General features: G+C 40.9%; 1 protein-coding gene across 2 annotated transcripts in view; it reads right to left on the bottom strand.

Moving 5' to 3' along the window:
* The window catches only part of BRF1 (BRF1 RNA polymerase III transcription initiation factor subunit), a 175,041-nt gene that overhangs the window by 61,693 nt on the left and 94,342 nt on the right, over positions 1-19,006 (bottom strand). For both annotated transcript variants that reach the window (XM_061376200.1, XM_061376201.1), the window contains 4 exons: positions 13,991-14,117; positions 12,391-12,430; positions 12,209-12,301; positions 11,244-11,522 (listed from right to left, as the gene is read on the bottom strand). In XM_061376200.1, coding sequence (XP_061232184.1) covers positions 11,244-11,522; positions 12,209-12,301; positions 12,391-12,430; positions 13,991-14,117 — 539 coding nt within the window. The remainder of the gene's footprint in view (positions 1-11,243; positions 11,523-12,208; positions 12,302-12,390; positions 12,431-13,990; positions 14,118-19,006) is intronic.

The following is a 19,006-nucleotide window of genomic DNA, read 5'->3' as shown; positions in this document are numbered from 1 at the left end:
AATTTCATCTGATATAAACTTCTAAGGAGAAGAAAAATAAATTGGAGGGACAATTTAAAAAAAATGCTGCATTTGAGGCAGGCATGAAATTGAAGCAGACAAGAAACTTTAATGTCATAGAAAGAAAAGAATTTGGGACATCTGTACTGAGAATAAGTTGTAAGGAGCAGGAGGAATTATCAATCTAGTGATGTGCCAGCTCTCCACATTTCAATTGCTTCACAGGCCTTACCATAAAAATTGTTTGCAATGAAAGCACAATGAAGAATCTCTCAATTTTATTGCTCCCAGTGATATTCTACCCACTTTGTGTGTACACCAACTGTAGTCTTTCAAGTACAATACTGTTTCATATTAGTACCTGTTTAAATTACTTGCCCACAAACATCATTCCATGTTCAAAATACCTCACCATTAAATTTTCAGTTTCAGTCAAAGTACTTCAAGAGTTTTTATCAAGCTCTCAGGCAAGCAAGTTTCATGCAAGCTTTCTGAAAATCAAGATAAAGCAGTAAACTTTAAATTTAAAAGAAGGGTTTCTGAGGAGAGAATTCAGAATGCCTTTTTTAATTCCCCCTCCACCTTGTTAAATCAAACTTCTTCATTGTTCCCAGATTTCTAAGTGTTACATTTCTGGAGTTGAACTCAAGCATCAACCTTACTCCCTCTACAAAGACCCTGCATATAAAACGATTCTGGGCAAGAGCATCTCTGAAATTGCCCACTCCAATTCACTGATGGATCATTAAACCTGTCCAGCACTGATACCTCAGTACAAGTAAAAATGCTGCTCTCCGCATCCAAACACATGTTCTTTGCTGCCACAAAGGCATGGTGCAAAGTGCTCCTCCAACCCCAGATGAACTGAGGGAGCTAGTTTCTGCCCCATGTCTCTTCCCTCCACAGCACGTATTGCGCCCCTCCTGACTGCTGTTGTACCAGCCAAGGCATCATTGCTTAGCATGCATCTGCCAAAATGACTTTCTTATTAAAACAGCTGCATAGCCTGCGACATTTTGACAGAGCCAGGTGAGGGAGGCAACTACATGTGTACTAATGCCAGCAGATAGGAGGGGAATGAGACAGTAAGGCAAGACACTTAACCTCAACCAATAGCATCCACAGTATCACATCCCAACACACCTGCATATTCCCATTCACACAGTGTAGTATAAACCCGGGCTTTTACCTTTGCTCTTAAGGAAGAACAGGAGCTTCGTGTTAGCTCTACAGCAGCTACAAAGCCATGAGACACGGTATCAGCATGGAAAGCAATACTCCTACTGAGTGTTCCAAAAACTATGGCTTTGACATGCAAAAGAGAGACTTTATGGAAAAGCAACTTCTCACTGAAGTATGTTTTATTAAATGAAAAACACTGCCAGCATACAATACCACCACCAGTGACACAGTTTCGTGTTGATACAGATGTTGCTGCATCTCAATACATGACTTCAATGTAAATTTGCAGGAATTAACCTTTAGCAGGAAATTAGTAAGGACCATTAAGCATAACTTCCAAAAATCAGTCATTTGCCTTATTCTTAACAATTTGGTCACAGAGAACTGTTTTACTTCCTTCCCATCTGTGAGCACATGGTGGCCTCCCCACTGTAACTATATCAAATGTGGGATTTAACTAACAAATGTGCTGAAAAATGGTATCCTTTCACCCACTGTACAGCTATTTACTTCTGGTTTCTGCATTTATACCTATCTCAAGAGCCTTGTTTCTTGCTCCAGATTTCTTTGCATGTACTACTTTACAGCATTATTTACTCTCTCCCATTTCATACTCATTCCCTTATTTCTACTACACAGTTGTGAATGTCCAGGTCTTTTGTCACAGAAAACAACTTCTACAGTCTTAGGTGTACACATACACCTCTATATGAAAGCTGAGCCTGACCTTAAACTGCTGACTTTAAAAATAAAGTATTTTCTGCTTCCTTTCAGCAAAATTTGCCTGCAAAAAAATCCCTAGAGTCAACTCACTGCAATTTCCCACTAATCTGCAGGTACCCCCACACACAGCCTGCCTGCATCTCCTCCTCTGACTGCTTGAGACAGTGACCCAACACAGTCCACGCAATCCTAGATAAAAAAATCACTATTTTTGTTATTAATAACCAACCCAAAGTTGTTCTTATGTGCCAGTTTCTACAGCTTTGCACCACTGCAATTAATGAACACTGAAAACTCTAAACACAGTTTTTTCAGCCCTACTGAATGCTTTCTAGTGAGTGCATATGAAAAAAAATTAAATTATAAAGCTGAAGACTACAGTAGCCTCATGTTGACAGGTCACTCTGATTCCAAGTCAAAGCAGACTATATTTGGCTGCCTTGATTGTAATTGCTCACAAGATAAAAAATAAACAGCAATTATTCCATTGTTGCACAAGAAAAGAGACTTAATAAATTAACCAATCCTAAAGTAACATTGAAAAACAAATTATTTCAAAAGCAACCAGAAGTAGTAAAATTCAGTTTCCAAAATTGTTTTTAATTGACAACAGTGTCAACATTATTCCTCTATTGGATAATACATTCATTTTAGTTAGGAAAGCATTCAGCAAACCAAAAATGCCACACTACAATTATACAAGGCTAAACTCATGACTGTTTTCATCAACAGTCTGTAGTGCCTTATCTGAAATCCTTAATTACAAGGGCCATCTATCAAGGCACAGTGCAGCCCATGCATCTTGACTACGACAGTCCCGTGGATTTCAGACCCACAAACGAAACAGCTGAAGTGTGTAGGAGTGTAATGATGTTAATCCTTAAGAGAATACGGGAATTAATTTTTCAAACTAAATTCAAACTACTGAATAAAAACAAAACAACAAACTGCTACACAATCATATTAAGACTTTACAGAATTGGCACACCACTCAAAGGGTGGATTTTCAGTTTGCAGCATTGCCTGTACAGCTGAACCTGTGCCGTAAAAAGGATAACGTTCTAAATGGAGGATTATTTTAGATTTTTCAGAAGATGCAAGACAAAGGTGAAGTGGTCAGAATCCACGACAGCACTGCACATGGATTTATTATCCATCATATTAAACCCAAAGTAGCTAAGCCTTGCAAAATCTCTATGTGCTGTATTTCCTCTTTCCAAGGGCATGTTTTGTGGCTCCTTGACCTAGGTTAATAAGTCTTTATTCTCAATAACAACTGAGACCATGAAGACTCCTTGAACTGAACCCAGGCCTCCACTCTTGACATTTCAGATACTGTGATGAATTGCTCAAATAACATCCTCCTGAGCAGTTAGCTTTCCATGCAAATTGCAGATTTAACATCCTCTCTGCAGCCTCCACGTATTTCATTTTCCACAACTCTCTAATGAACAATTTCAGCTTTCAGTTGAGTCTTTTAGTGAAATACTTTCTTCCTTTTTGGCAGAAGAGTAGGGCAGGAATGTCCGTTTCTTCTGCAAACTGGCCACCTAACCAAATAACAGTGAGGATTAACGGGCTCAAATTCTGGCAGGTGCAGAAAAGGAAGTATCATATACTTCTCATACCAGAAGAGAGTTATTCAGGTTTTTTAACCAGGTTTCCTGTGTATCTCCCACACAGAGGACCACCATCTTTTTAGATGCTAGAGAGTGCATATAGGAGAAAAGCCTGAAAAGAATCCCAAACAGAAAGAAAACCTCAGACTGGCACCTACAAATGCTGAGGTGTCTAAGTCAACCATGAAATACAACCCTCCCTTAGTATTTGAGGAACAACTGTTTTCATAATTCTGCTATTTAGCTACAGGAAAAGGACCACTTCTAAAGCTCAATCTCAGCTTCTCCTCTTCTCCCTGCTTGCCCACACCATGCTCCCAGACATTTCTACCTCCTTAAGCCTAAGCCTAAGTAGAGCAGGCAGCAGACCTGGATTTCCCCTCAATACAACAGAAAATAATGCATAAAAACATGCTGGAGCTGACTGTTTCTCCTTGCTCCATCAAAAAGCAGTATCAATGCCACAACACACATTTCAATTATCAACACACAGAATGACACACCAGAGCCCCTGTTCCGCATGTTCAATCTCTTCTCCCAGCCATGTCTCTGAACCAGAGACCCAGCCCTGCTGCCACCTCCTTCTCCAAAGATCCAGCAGCCAGCTGAAGCATCAAGAGAAAGTAGCTTTTCTGCCTTTTTTCCTCAAGCAAAGGAGGATGAGGCCTTAAGTGGTTGATTAGCCCCAAAGAGCAATGTGAGCCTTTTACACTACTCAAATTGAAAATAAAGCTGAGTTTCCATACGCTTTTATTGGAGGAATTCAAGACAGAAAAGATACGTTGCCCACTGCCTACTCAACTGTTGGAATGAGGCAGGAGTCAGGCAAAAAAGGAAAACCCAAGCCTGGAAAAGCTTTAGAGATTGCAAAACATATCCCACTCCAGACCAGAATTTTATGAAAGTAAGAAAAGAGAAGGACAAAAAGGAGAAGGAAGTGGACAAAAAGAAGAAGGGGAAGAAGAACAAGAAGAAGAAGAAAGGCAGAAAGACTTCCTTCTCTGAAACAGTCAGAGTAACAGGACAGCCACACTGGTCAGCCAGGGGCTAAGGGCATTCATTCACAGGGGACACAGCCAAGAAAGATCTGCTCCATTTGGCTGAGGAACCCAAACCCCACTCTCCAGTACCTTCTCCTGACTACAGCACCCATTACTCTGGGGCAGTTCTTTTTGGCCAAGACTTCTGAGAGAAACAACACACCATTTTCCTATAAAGAGTGTCTGTATTGATAAACCAATCCTTGGAAAGTTCTGAAAAACACATGTTCTAAAAATGTATTCATGTGATTCAGCTTATGCTTTCACTCAAGTTTATCTCCCTGATGGCTCTAATAAGCTGCAGGTTTTTTGCCAAAACTCCTCTCTAGATTTGCTTGGAAATCTTTCAGCCAAACTGTATGATTAGTTTTCATCCCTTAACCTTCCTAGTTACTCATGGCATGAATATGGAACAAATTTATATCATTCCTATCCTTTAATGAAATGCAAAGATCCTGCATGAAAAAAATGTGTACACAGATTTTGGAGCAGCACATGCACATGCAACACTCATGAGTGACATATACAGTCAAGGAAGAAAATCATGTCATCTGTAATTCATACCCAAGACTTCAGGTATGAAAAAACTGCATTCAAAGCAGCTGGTGGTCTATTACCATGCTGGCTGCAGCAAGCTCTTCACATCTCATTAACAGCATAATGAAGGCTCAATCAGGGATACAGTCCATCAAGACTGCCAAACATAGAGGCTAGATTGGAAGGATTAGTTTGTACCAAGATTTTTATTGCTTAGATCTCAAAATTGGGAAAGAGCTACTCCTGCCACAGAAAATATTTCTCAATGAGCAAACAGCACACAGAAAAAGGTCAAACCCTCACAGTGATTGGAAGGCATCACACAAAGAAGGTGGCACCAAGCATGTCATATACTCTGCTCATTTCCACAGGTGGGGCTTAAAACTACCAAAGCAACAGCAGCAATGAAGTCGGAGCCGAAAGAAGAGTAAGCAGGACGGAGACACGCATGCTTGCACTGAAGACCAAGTGTACTTTGCATATGTAACATAATTAGAACTAAACTCAGCAGCTTTATTTCTCATGTATGCAGTAATTATGATGTAATAGGGCTTCATAATGTTCTGATTACGGATTGTATCTTTTGTATACTTTTATACGCACATATATATTTTTATATGTCCAAGCAGTTGGTACTGATGTACTAAGATAAAACCTGAGGAAGAGAGACAGATGCTAGAAGAAGCAGCCAGTATGCAGAGGGGGTCAATATCCATGTGCTGATGGCAACAGCAGTAAGCTTGCCCTCCGCCATGCAGCAATCCGAGCTGGGATACTGAATGGAGCAAACAACTCTCCCTGACATTTTCCAACCATTTTAAGCCTGTGGACCCTTAAACATCTTTCTACAGCAGCTCAAACCTTGCTGGAAATGTCACATTTCTGCAAACTTCCATGCCTCCAGCCTTGCCAGCACTGGTCACCTGCTGCTGCCAAGAGAAAGGTTTTTCCCCTCTGGGTGAGGGAGCTGAGATGAGTCACAGAGGGATCAGGGAAGCCTCAAAATCAGGATGAAGTATGAAGTGGAAGCTGGCAGCTGTGGGGGATGAAATTCAGAGGAAGAGTAAGACCCTGGAGGATGATCCCATCCCTGTCTCATGTAACTTCATCTTCAGACACTTCTCACATTCTCGTTCAGTAATAAGCTGAAAAGCACTGCTACAAGGGGACGACAACTATTCAATCAATGAACACTGCCTGCCTGGGGTCTTTAACATCCACAGAAATCAATGGCAGCATCTCTCAACCTCAGCCAATGTCAGATTATACTTGCAGCAGTAATGGAGGCATAAATACAAGGAGAAAGAAATGAGCAAACTATTAATTGTGAACAAGCACAAAAACTTTCTTATGTATTCTTTATGAAACTAGCAGTGAATGCAGTTAGCTGCAACCAAGCACACCAAGCACAAGACAGTACATGCACAGCAATTTCTCACTGCAAAGAGCTGTTTACTTTCATGAGGACATGCAGGAGCAAGTTACCAGCCACTTCACATACATTATTTGAAACTACTGCCCTAAATGACTGTATGTGAATTTTGATTCAAAACAAAAACTAAAAAAAATCCAAGCAAACCAAACCCCCAAATCAGGTCTCAAATACTACAGAGATTACACAGGGGAAGTTATATAAGTCAGTAACTTTCACCCGATATTTTACCTTTACAGAATCATAGAATCAGCTAGATTGGAAAACACCTTTAAGCTCATCAAGTCCAACCCTTACCCCAGGACTGCCAAGACCACCATTAAACCATATCACTGAGGGCCTCATCTACACAGTTTTTGAACACTCGCATGGATGGTGATTCCACCACTTCCCTGGGCAGCCTGTTCCAATGCCTGAGCACCCCTTTGGTGAAGATATATCCCAATATCCAAGCTAAACCTATCTGGTGCAGCTTGAGGCCATTACCTCTTGTCCTATAGCTTGCTACCTGGGAGAAGAGACCGACCCCACCTCACTACAACCTCCTTTTCAGGCAGTTGTAGAAAGCGATAAGGTCCCCCCGAGCCTTCTCCAAACTAAAAACACCCAGTTCCCTCAGCCGTTCTTCATCAGACATGGGTTTAGGCCCTTCACCAGCTCTGTTGCCCTTTTCTGGACCCACTCCAGCACCTCAATGTCTCTTGTAGTGAGTGGCCCAGAACTGAACACAATATTCGAGGTGCAGCCTCACGAGATTATCTCTGTTATTATCAGACCTTTTTCACTTTCAGTTCTGTTTAAAATTTACTTTTAAAGTTTAAGTTTATGACTTTTGCTTTATGTTTCAAGAAGAGATGAACTGGCAATGTACATCTTAGCAGCATGACATGGGAAAGATAGGGTGAAAGCCAGCAACCATCAGAAGCACAGAAACACCAAGAATGATAAATTAATTAAAGTGGCATAAAAGGAACATAAAAAAAACCCTGCAAATGGGGAATTTTACACCAAAGAATGTTATTTCTTGAGGACAAAGTCATGATATTTGACTGCAGCAGATTCCTAAAGGAAAAAGTGGCCTGTTTCAAGGAACTGCAGAATCAGAAAGAGCACATAAATCATGGAGAGGATGCTGGGACACTGCATGGCCAGGAAAATGGACAGACTGATGTACCTGATCTCCATCTCTAAAACTGAGACCTCGCTATAAAGCCTTTTATCATTAAGAAAGAAGCAGTTTGCAAAGACTGAAACAGATTGCAGCTTAAATATCTCTGCAAATTAAGACACTTTGTAGGAAAAACACCAGTCAAGTGTAGTGTTTATTCTAAGCACTTTACTGCCTCAGACTCATTAATCTGGTACCTTACAGGCTCTCTTTGTAATGTAAATTTGCTAAAATACTATGTTTTACATAAAACATTCATATAGACAAGCTCACACTGCTCAAACACCAACTGTAAGTGGACCAAAAATATACTAGATTTTTCTTAATACTTGGGCTCTGAACCTCAGTCTTATCTGCATAAGCAGTTTGTGAGAAACATTCTGCTGCTGCTGCAGCCACTGCAGCACAAAGGTTCAAGATTTCCCAAAGTAGCTGATGTAAGCTATTATAAACTGAATTACCACATGCAAAAGCCAAACGAAAAGACTTTATGTAAGGTACCTAGAGCAGAGGTTTTTCTGAGGAAGAGAAATCATTACAGAGAGGAGAGGAGATACCTAGCATTTAGGGAGGCCAAACATTGCACATACTGCACCTGCTTGCTGAGGTCCTATTTAATAGTCACCTGCTCAACACACAGTGTATCGCCATGAGGTTTTACTGGGAATCTTCACCATGTAGCACCAGGCTGTAACCGCTGCACTGACTGGACATAATGCATCCACCCAACACTGCTTGGAGCCCAACAGGAGATACAAAATCTTCCTGCCCAAAGTCTCCAGCTGAACCTGACTTAGATGGTCCACACAGTGGAAGATGACCCAGGGCTGGAGAGGGCTGAGGGAAGGGAAAGGTTCCTGGTTTAAGGCTTACAAAGCTGTGGAGAAGGACCAAAATATCCCCTTAAGTGTACAGTGTTATGATGACTCTCTCCCATCTCCAATAGACTTAGGTGTTGGAATAAGAAATACCCTAGCAAACCTATGGCCAGCTGAGATTCACAATATAAATTGCATTAAACCAAATCCAAATACACAGGATAAATGCAGAAAATTTCATGATCTTTTCCTCCTCCCTCTACAGGTACCACCTACCTATGTTTCAAAATGATCTAAAATTGTGCCATCTCAAACTCTGAGCAACCTCCCTCATCCTGTATTTAGTTTTAAAAACAGCCATTTCCTTTTTAGACTTGAAGGAGATTTGGGAGAAACGTGGAAACTGTCTAATTTTTACAACTACACAAGTTGGCCTGATAGAAGAAGATACTATCTGCAGGTACAAGGTGTTCCCAGATTTCCCAGAGCTATGAGTCAGAACTCAAGACATTGTTGCCTGAAGTGACCGAAGGATCTACACTGGTTTTCATCGTGGTTCAGAGCTAAACTGCAAAGGTGACGGAGGGCATCTTAACAAGAGGTTTTCTTTACTCTGCATAATAACATGCCAGCTGCAAGCCAGGTGTACTCCCAGCCTGTCTGCTAGACCTGGTTCCCAACCATTCAAAACACACTGAAGCTCCATTACTGCTCCTGAACCCAGATGCCTTCTCAAAGGAAACCAGGTCCCCAGTGGGGACATACTGTGATGCACCCACACCACACAGGCACCGCAAGGCAAGGGCTCAGAGACTGGAAACTGCACCCCAGCATGACTACCCCAAAGTATAGACATAACCAAAGTGAATCCGACTTAACATGAAACTTCTATATAATTAGAAGAAATTAGCAGAGTCAGTGGCAGGAGAAGAAAAAGAGGGAGGGGAAAAGTTTGGGGTGGGATCTACCATCAAAACCAAACCAAACCATTAACTCAGCATATCAGCTTCACAAGATGTTAAGAAAATAAGTACTTGTTCAAACACCTGCACTGATTAAAAGAGCAGGAACATACTGAAACTGATTTGGTTTTGAAATTCAGTTCATTTGGCACACCCTCCACTTCTGAAAGAAAACAAGCAGCAAACGGAGACAAGCCATAGCGTGAGCAGCCACGCACTCTCCTGCCCACCTGCTTCAGCCCGACTCAGAGGAACATACCTGGCTATACCAGCTTAGTGTCATCTTTAAACATGGTCCTCAGCCTGTCCATTAAAATGGTCAATAGTGATGCCAGCTGAGAAACGTCCATCACTGGAATCTCATTTTCACAGGTCATTGGTTAGCCAGACAACAACAGCTTCTAGCCATTACTGACCTCACTTTGACATGAACTGCTGATTTCCAGGAAAACAACGAGCCATGAGCTACCCACTTTCCTAATCATAATTAATCCAAAACCAAAACCACTTATCTGTTTCCATAAGATTTCGTTCATACAAAATATAAACGTGCAATCATCCTGCAAAGTTTCTGGAATGTGAACACTAACTTCATAAGAATCCGAATGCATTCAGTTCATTTACTGAGGCAAGGAGTACCTTATTAGAAGTAGGTGGTGTTGAACAGAAATTCACATCAGAACAGTTCGGATAACAAAACGTTCTGCTGCATTGACCCCCAAGTAAGCTGACAAAACAGATATACACAGGTGTGCCTTATGATGGAAAAATTAACTGTGATAAAGAAAATAATAAAATACCTTTTAGATATGTTCCATTCTCAAAGTCATTAAGATGCAAAACTAATTATAAAAAATGCCATCTCCATACAGCTCAAGTACACAGGACAAAAAGAAAACAAACCTGCCTGGATGTTTGCAGTAGTGTCTGCTTTAATGGCTCTGGCAAAATTGTCTTCCTTAGCTGATCAGTCCTGCTTCCACTGTAACACTCAGAGCAATGATACAGATAGATCTGGGTTTTTTTAGAAAAAAACGAAGCAAACCCAGCATAACACACTTCAAAAAAAAGCATACAAACAGTTATGTTCTCTTACAGACATTTTAAATGCTTGCTATTTGCAAAGTTTTTCAATCAGCGAGACAGACTGCACATGTTTGACTCCAGTAAAATGACTCCTGAGAAAGTCTGCCTTGATCTAAAATTCTTATACTTGGGTTTTAATTTTCATTCATATTTACAGGAATCTGCTTCCTTCAATTTCTTAATTGAGACTGCACGGCTTGAAATATGCCCACCAGCTATTATATAACTGCAAATCTACTTGTATAAGAGATACACATTCTGAGGCTTCAGAAATAATTAAGCATTCCAGATGTTCCTGCAGTTTCCCGAGGAGCAGATACCAAGAACCAACATCAACAATCAAGACCACTGGTCACACCCAGCCTCACAGCTCCTGTACTTCGATGTTACAGTGATTCACAGAATTGCTCCCACAGTAACCATCAAGATACATGGAAATTACACAACAAACCCACAGCTGGCTGCCCGGGGGGTTGTGGAGTCTCCTTCTCTGGAGACATTCAAAACCCGCCTGGACACATTCCTCTGTAACCTTATCTAGGTGTTCCTGCTCCAGCAGGGGGATTGGACTAGATGATTTTTTTAGGTCCCTTCCAATCTCTAACATACTGTGATACTGTGTGTGTGAACTGGCTGTGTGCTTCCGGTTTCCACTATGAGCTAATCTTCTACTCACCAGGTTCTCGGTCCTTAGTGGATATGCACTCTTTTATAGACTCTGTTATGCCAAGACTAGCTGCAGTGGGGAGTGGGCCAAGCAAGGATTCCAGTGCAGGTGGTCTTACAAGAATTTCATTTCCATTTGTGCATTTCTCATCTTCATTTTTTCTTACTCTATCATTCTCATGAAGTTCATTATAGAAGTCCTTGTTTAAGTGATTAGCAGCTGCTTCTAGTTCCTCATCTTCTGCCTCCTCCTCTGCAAGAGTACTAGAGGTATTATCTTCTATAGAATCTGTAAGGAAAAAAAACAAACAAACCAACAGATCATACCATCTGTTACAGAAAATAAAGGGAGGTGCTCACATAAAGAATAAAAACTTTTAGAAAAAATCTATAGAAGAAATAACACAATATTTTGGCACAATGTATGAATACATGGAGTTTTCAGATGCTCTTCAAATTCATTACCTTGGCTATTATTTTTGTGAATACAGTCATCATTTAAAATAGAAGTATTGTGTTATCAAATTATGGCAGGTAAAAAGGCTTTGGGAGAGAAGTCGGCCACTTACTGGTATAATTACAAATGAGCAATAGCCAGATCAACCTGCACAAAGCCCTTCCATATCACTTAGTCAGCTGGGGGGTTCAGTGGCAGAAGGGTCCCAATATTGGTCCACTGCACCCTTAGTGATGAAAAGGAACATTTTCAGATGCCAGTGCCAAGCTTATACTGCACCAAGAAAAAAACACGACTGAAATCACTAATGAATTGCCATTGTAATGAACAATGAAGCTGCTTTGAAAACCAATAAATGAACCAGCTGACTGGCAGAGAGAACCCCAATGCAACAGAGAACTTGTACTACGCAAGCATATATATGATCACGTTTATCACAATAAAGTTTATACACTTAAGACTGCCTGCAGGACCTAAACCCATTACTATTTAGCAGTTGCAAGACTTGATGGACTTACCATCTTTAGTGTAATTTGCAAATACGCCTTTTGCTTTTGGTCTACTGCTTTCTAATTCAATCTCTATTTCATCTTGATAGCTTGATATTTCACCTGTGGTGTTCAAATAAAAATAAAACTCAGCAATCACTGATGTAATTTTGAACAAATGAGTAATATGTTACACTAAACACAACTTATACCTTCAAAATCCTCCAGCTTTTTTGATAGCGCTTTCTCAAGCTGAAATGAAAATAAACATGAAATTACTATAAGCCCCCGCAAGTTTGTACTGTTTGTAAACTCTAGATAGAGACAGAGAATGGTAGGGTATTTTAAAAGCAATGTGCAGGTTTTGAACCTCAACTCAAATTACTTTGTAGTGTCAGAGAGGTAAGACAGACAAGTTTCAAAATACTGACCGATTTCAAATGTTATCTCACCCATCTTTATACTTCAAAAGGAACCTTCATTCTGGCAAACTGAAATAAAAGGCCCCATTCTTCAGCAGCCAGATCTATGACTGTGCCTATAGATGTAAGCAAGTGCAAGGACAGCACTGAAATTGCAGTGCCCAGGCCAGACACAGCACACAGGCAATGGCACAGTGAAGACCTACAGCAACTAGCAGGCTCTTGAGAACATCATAAACACACCTACAGACCTTTAAATGATGGTATATATGGAACAGTAAAAACAAAAAACCTAGAAGAAAATAAATGTAAGAATAGGCTATGATTGTAGTAAAACCTTCTCTGGCGCGTTAGTTCATGCTTTGTGAAGAAATTAAGCCACATGAGAACCTATCTGTGGAAGCAGGTGCTGTACCACAAAAAACCCCAGCAGCCTCATTAAAGTAATTGGGTTATTGTCTTCATGTGTTTTAAAAAAAGAAGTTATATGTAATGGCAATTCTCCCACAGTTTCTGATCCAATTATAAAGCTTATTCCTTTGCAACCCCAATCCTTGCTAACCAGGGTAGAAGGGTGCATTCAGCATATAAAAGCGAAATGGATATTAGGATATTAGGTGGATATTATAATGTTTATTAGGACAGCTACTCAAGACCTCCACACCACTAGCTCAGCTGAACTTGTCACATGAGAGCCTCCTGTTTTGTGAGGACGAAAAGATTTGGTGCTTTGGCAAAAGGCCAAAGCACAAGAAGGGAAACATACATACAGCAGGAAAGCAAGCACAAGGAGGCAACGGTGCTTAGTGTAACTGCATCAGATTGCAAATGGGGGGGCATCTGGGCACAGTGTGCTGAGCCCTCACCTACAGTAAGTACAGCAGTCATGGGCTAAGCACCAAACACTGGTAGCTGTGCAACACAAAAGCTCAGCTGGTGCTCATTTACTTGGCCACCCAGATATCCTGATCTGACTAACAAGAGCAGTGACTCTGTACTTCCCGCAGCAGCTGGCTAAGACAGCAGGCAGACTTCGATCCCTCATCAGGGGATATTTAAAGGTACATCTGAAGCTACACATCTGAAAGAGCGTGCCTCCCTGGAGGAGTGAGCAAAAAGTATATAGGAGAAAAACTTTCATATATATATATATATATAAAAGAACTGGAAGCTGTCCCTTTGTCAGTAAAACAAAAAAAAAATCCTTTAGTTAATAGGTATATGCACTAACACTCACCCTTCTCTTAAGAACCTCAAAATATATGTAACTAAGCCTTATCAAAGGCTGGTCAGTTAGGAATTAGAATATACTGATTCAAAAAGGAATATACAGATGTAGAAGAGAGGAGAGAGGTAGAAGAGAGGAGAGAACATCTGGTTCAGAATTCACCTGCTGTATCTTCAGTTTTTTTTGACCAGCTGTAAATGAAGGAGGATCACATTCTCCTTCCAAGTCAATCTTCATAAACTCATCTATGGTTAACTGACTTGTTGGTGTATCTTCAAACTCCGTCAACCTACCAAAGCAACAACACATTACTATGACAACTTTATGAACACTTTTAAAAGCAATAAAATTTGTTAAACTGCTAAGTTACAGAATAAACATGTCATCCTGAGAAACTCTGGCTCAAATACAGACTACATTAAAACTGAAGTGATACTACTTGTTTCATCTGCTGCAACAAAAGTCTCTTTTCATATCACAAATTGACGTATTAACAGTATGTTACACACTTTTTTTTGACTAAGACAGATTAGAAATACTGCAGCCCCTATGATCAATTAAGTATAGACTGACAAAACCAAGACAAGAAATGCAGCTCATTTCTCCTGTCTTGCTGCTTTTGTTATCAACAGGAACAACGAAACAGACTCTCAAACTAAAATATCTACCATCATAGTTTGCATTATTAATTTATGCTAAGCAAATATTAAGGTAACATATCTTCAGCAGACTAGAAGAGGAACAAGAATTAACCTTCCCAGGACACACAGAATCAGTAGTAAAATAAAGGGATCATTCACACATAGCACAAAATAGAATAGATGAATGTGTATAGTTTACAGTAATACACTTTGCATTTGTTTAATGTTCACATGTTAGAAGTTCCTACCTATGGGAGAGAAAGCACTAGCTCCACGGGGAATTGCCATGAAAGCAGTTGAGTCAAAGGAACTGAATCTTAAATGAGACCATATTGTCATAACTTCATCCACAAATTCCAGCATTTTATACAGGTGGTTAACAATGAACACGTCCATTTTACAGATGGAAAAAGCGAAACAAAAGGTTAAACATAAAGCCAGATCAGGAAATATCTGGCAGAATGCTGTTCTGATAGAAAGTGCCCTTTTAATAATATCAACATTTTCCATGGGAAAACAGCAATGATCGGTCTGCAGCTGCTTCACTGGAATATTCTCATCTTCCAGAGGAAGCAAAGTTGACAACAGCTTCCATGTGCAAAGCTAGGAAACTGAAAAGGGTGATTCAGTACTTCCATCACAGGACCTTCCAGCATTTCTCCCCCTGCGAAATGCAGTCATGGTTTTCTCCTCTACGTCGAAATGCAAACAAAGTTCCTTCCAAAGAAGAAACTTTCTCTAGGACAGAAATCTAGTCTCCAAACAACTCCACGGACAAACTCAAGAGCCCAGGGCCACACTCTCTCCTTGTATCCTCATCAGTACCTTTATTTCCCTTTCTGTAAATTGAGGAGCAAGGCAAGACATCCCCCTGCAAAGGGATGGAGGCATGCTGTAACTTCAGGACACTTTGCCTGGAAGCACCCTGTTCCCAGAGCTACTGCTACTGCTAAACCCAGGACAACAGGCTACAGGTCCACAAAACACGCAAGGAGATGGGCACCTCTATGCAAAACCAACAAGCAGCACACTGTGCCCACTCATGGCTATGCCAACCAGAATTAGCACTGCTGAGAAGAAAGCCTCTGAAACCTAGTCTCACTTTTGGAGTTCAGGCATCTCCACAAAGCCCCACATCAGTCATGCATTTGAGAGTGACTGACAGCCCAAGTCCTTCCCTCAGAGTACCAGGGACCAGCTCCCTCCTCCTCTTTCGGATCAAATTGGAAAGGAGAAGAGGATGCTGTTCACGGCAGCAGCACCCAGCTTTTAACTAACAGACTAGAAAACCTTCCCAGTGTTAACGGGCTTCCAGCATGTATTACCCACCTTCCAGGAGGGAGCCTCATCTATCAGGCTAGAAGGAAAACCTGGCTAAGGCACTGTTATTGTTATTTTAATTCAGGATCTACTTAATGCCAAACCCATGTATTACTTTAGGAGCATGAATCTTCTCAGTTGCCATCATTAAACTACAGTCATCCATCTCTCCCTGGTATGAATCATGCACTCACAGGTAGTTCCACTTCAGCAAGACTTTTCCTCCCAACCAGCCTCGCCTCGTTACAGTATTATCCTCCTCCCACTGTAAAAAGCCAACATGCACTTTGGCAAAGTTTGTTTATCCCACGCTTACTGAGTCTGAGATGAGCAGCCAGACTCTGAACCCAGCCAAAACAGCACAACCCCGGGTATGCGGAACTAGCAGCAAAACCAGTTGCTCATGAAGCAAGGCTGGGGACAAGCACCTAACCCCATGCACGTCTCCTCAAAGACACCTGAGGCCTCTGTCTGCCCCTATCCTTGTCCACCGTGTCGTGTGCCTCACATCACATACCCTGCCCCCATCAGAGGTTCGTTATCCCACATGTGAGCCAACGTACAGGCAGTTGGCATGATCTGCAACTCAAGGACCAGCTTCAGCCCTGAGCTAAACCAGCAGCACAGGTCTCTCCCAAGGCCTTCAGTGCATGCACACCAGGACAGGCACAGCTATGTCATGTTTGCTAGTGGTGCTTCCAGGGAGCTCAAACCAACAGCACAGCACAGTTCAACCATCCAACCTGGCCACAAGCATTCAGTCCTGTGCCCATGCCCATGCCCTCTTCTTCCTCAGTCCTCAGCCAAGCCAAACAGGGTGAGGGCTGCATGCCCGTGGTGAAGGCTGCCAGCGTTATGTTGTACGCACAAGCCAGTGGCAAGCTCACATTTAGAGTTGCACATTATTTATTCACTTCTCACTGGTCTTACCCACAAAGCTCAAACCATCCTCCAGAAATGAAGAACCATCCCTGAGTCAGGATCATAGCTCTGTGGGAGAATGAGCTGTTCACTCCTTTTTCTCCTTTAACTTGATATAAATAAATACCTGTGTTTGCCAACCACTTGCCTGCCTCAACATTTTACATTGGCCGATATCCTGTCTATATATTTTAAAACATTTATTTAACTTTATCCAGTGTTGGGACACATGCCACCAAGGCAACAAACTGATGCACGCAGCAGTCTACACCGCACAAAACAAGGTAGTGTTAGTTCAGCAGCTATGAAAAACTGACGCAACCTCAATTATAAACACAATAATTTCAGGGGCGAGGGAGTGCCTGCATGAAAAAAATAGCTACGGGCTATTTTTCAAGTGTGTCCCCCCCACCAAAAAATGATACTTGCTTTGCACTTTCGTTGATCTAAAAAAATCTAGTAAGAGTTGCCATTTCAAGTTTTGCACAGAAGGAGGAAAATAAACAGCTACCCAAATTAAGATATTACATCCTTGGCACAAATTCAAAAGGGCTCTAAAAGTTGAAATTTGGCAGACAAGTATTTTCTATTTATAGTCAAAGCAGAACAACCGCTACAGCTCAGGCTAAAATTCAACTTCCAGTATAAACCCTCCTCTTACAGTTTCTCACAGCAAACTCTTTCAGGCAAATTCCTTTGGGAGAAAAGTTTTTCCAGAGCTTGATGTCATCTGCCCCTAACCCCAGCCCTTTATTTTTTTTTTTAAAGAAAAATTTCCACGGCTTTTATTTCATCCGTTTATGGACAAATCCACACCTCACCGTCTGATAAAGCACTTTTGTGTACAAAACAGTAAAGCGATTCTGTTCACACTTAATTTAGCTCCCAATAAGGGAAAATGGGTCAGTCATTTTGAAGTTCCGAGCAAAGTTTTTTTCCCTGGTTTTGTTTCAGGGATACCATCCAGTGAAGAATTATGAATCCAGTCTACAGCCAAGGGAATAAAAAAGACTCCTGTGTGCAGCTAGCTGCTCGGGTTTAATGTTTAATTGAACTTCTGCAGCAGTGGGGCATGACAAAGCACGTAGAAGAACAAGGTCTTCTGGAGCCCAACTCACAAACGCTTCTGGAGTCCGAGTTCAAGGTCCAAGAGGGACTTCTAAGGAGAGACCATTTAGGAGAAGCCACAGCATCCTCGTATGTACACACAATCAGCACCTAGCTCTATAAAGCAGGCAGCATAAAGCAGAGGTATCTTGTGCTGGACCTCTGTAGAGAAGGGCAAACAAATTATAACTTCAGAGACAACTGTTTTTTTAAAAAGTGAACACGAAATTTAGACTGAGCACTCAGCCTTTAAGTTACCTGCTGCGAGAGGTCTTTTTAAAAGTATTAAAAATAATTCATTAATCGATTAAAAAAAGTACTAAGCTGAATATTGGCACATTGCTAGCAGGAATACATGAAAAAACTTAACTGCAAGATAAGCTGCTGGTGGTAATTAAGTGCCCCTGATTTTTCTCACACTAAGAATATAATCTAAACCCTAAGTAATAAGTTACATGTTATCTACATGATCTTAACTGCCATATCAATTACAAATATTCTAGTAATAGATCAGCTGATTTGACAACTCCAACACTTGGAAACTCTGAAAAAGTGCAGGATTTACAGGATTTTTATTTTAATGAAGTACCAAAATATTGCAGTACATTCCCACTGTGTCTAATGCTGCCTATCACTCTAAACATGTGCACTCACTCACAGGAGTGAAGTTCAGAATCTGCACTGATGTGGCAGACCATTGCTGTTTCTTCAACTACAAATTTACCAGTCTATTGCATCACCCTCCTCTCCCACTTTTCCAAGTTATACAATGTTTACTCGTGAAATACTTACAGAAGCATGTAAGCACATACCCTGAAAGTGATACTTAGAATATGTATCAGAAACAGTTATCAAATGCTTCCTACATGACATAAAAAATGTTTTCCAGTATCCACCAGTATGTAAATAAACAGAAGTGTAATTTCCTTATATGTAATAATTGTACATATATACTTCTAGATGTACTTCCAGGAATATAAAGGGTATTTTTAAAGCCTGTATGAATGAGTAGCTCACTACTAAAGCTAAGGAAAAAATCAGAGGTGAGCCAGTTAGCATGGTTTTACAACTTACAACTTACCACCTGGGGTGTGCTAAATTTGTCTGACTGTGTTCCTGGCTCAATGCAACTGTAAAGAGAAGTATTTTCACTTAAACAGCTTCCATGGTGTACTACATTAATGCATTT

The sequence above is a fragment of the Neopsephotus bourkii genome, unplaced genomic scaffold (assembly GCF_033783945.1).
Source record: "Neopsephotus bourkii isolate Nb327-2 ecotype Australia unplaced genomic scaffold, CSIRO-AGI_Nbou_v1 NB_1707, whole genome shotgun sequence".
NCBI classification, from domain to species: Eukaryota; Metazoa; Chordata; class Aves; order Psittaciformes; family Psittacidae; genus Neopsephotus; species Neopsephotus bourkii.
The sequence above is the reverse complement of the archived record's forward strand: the minus strand, read 5'-3'. Positions and strand labels throughout refer to the sequence as shown.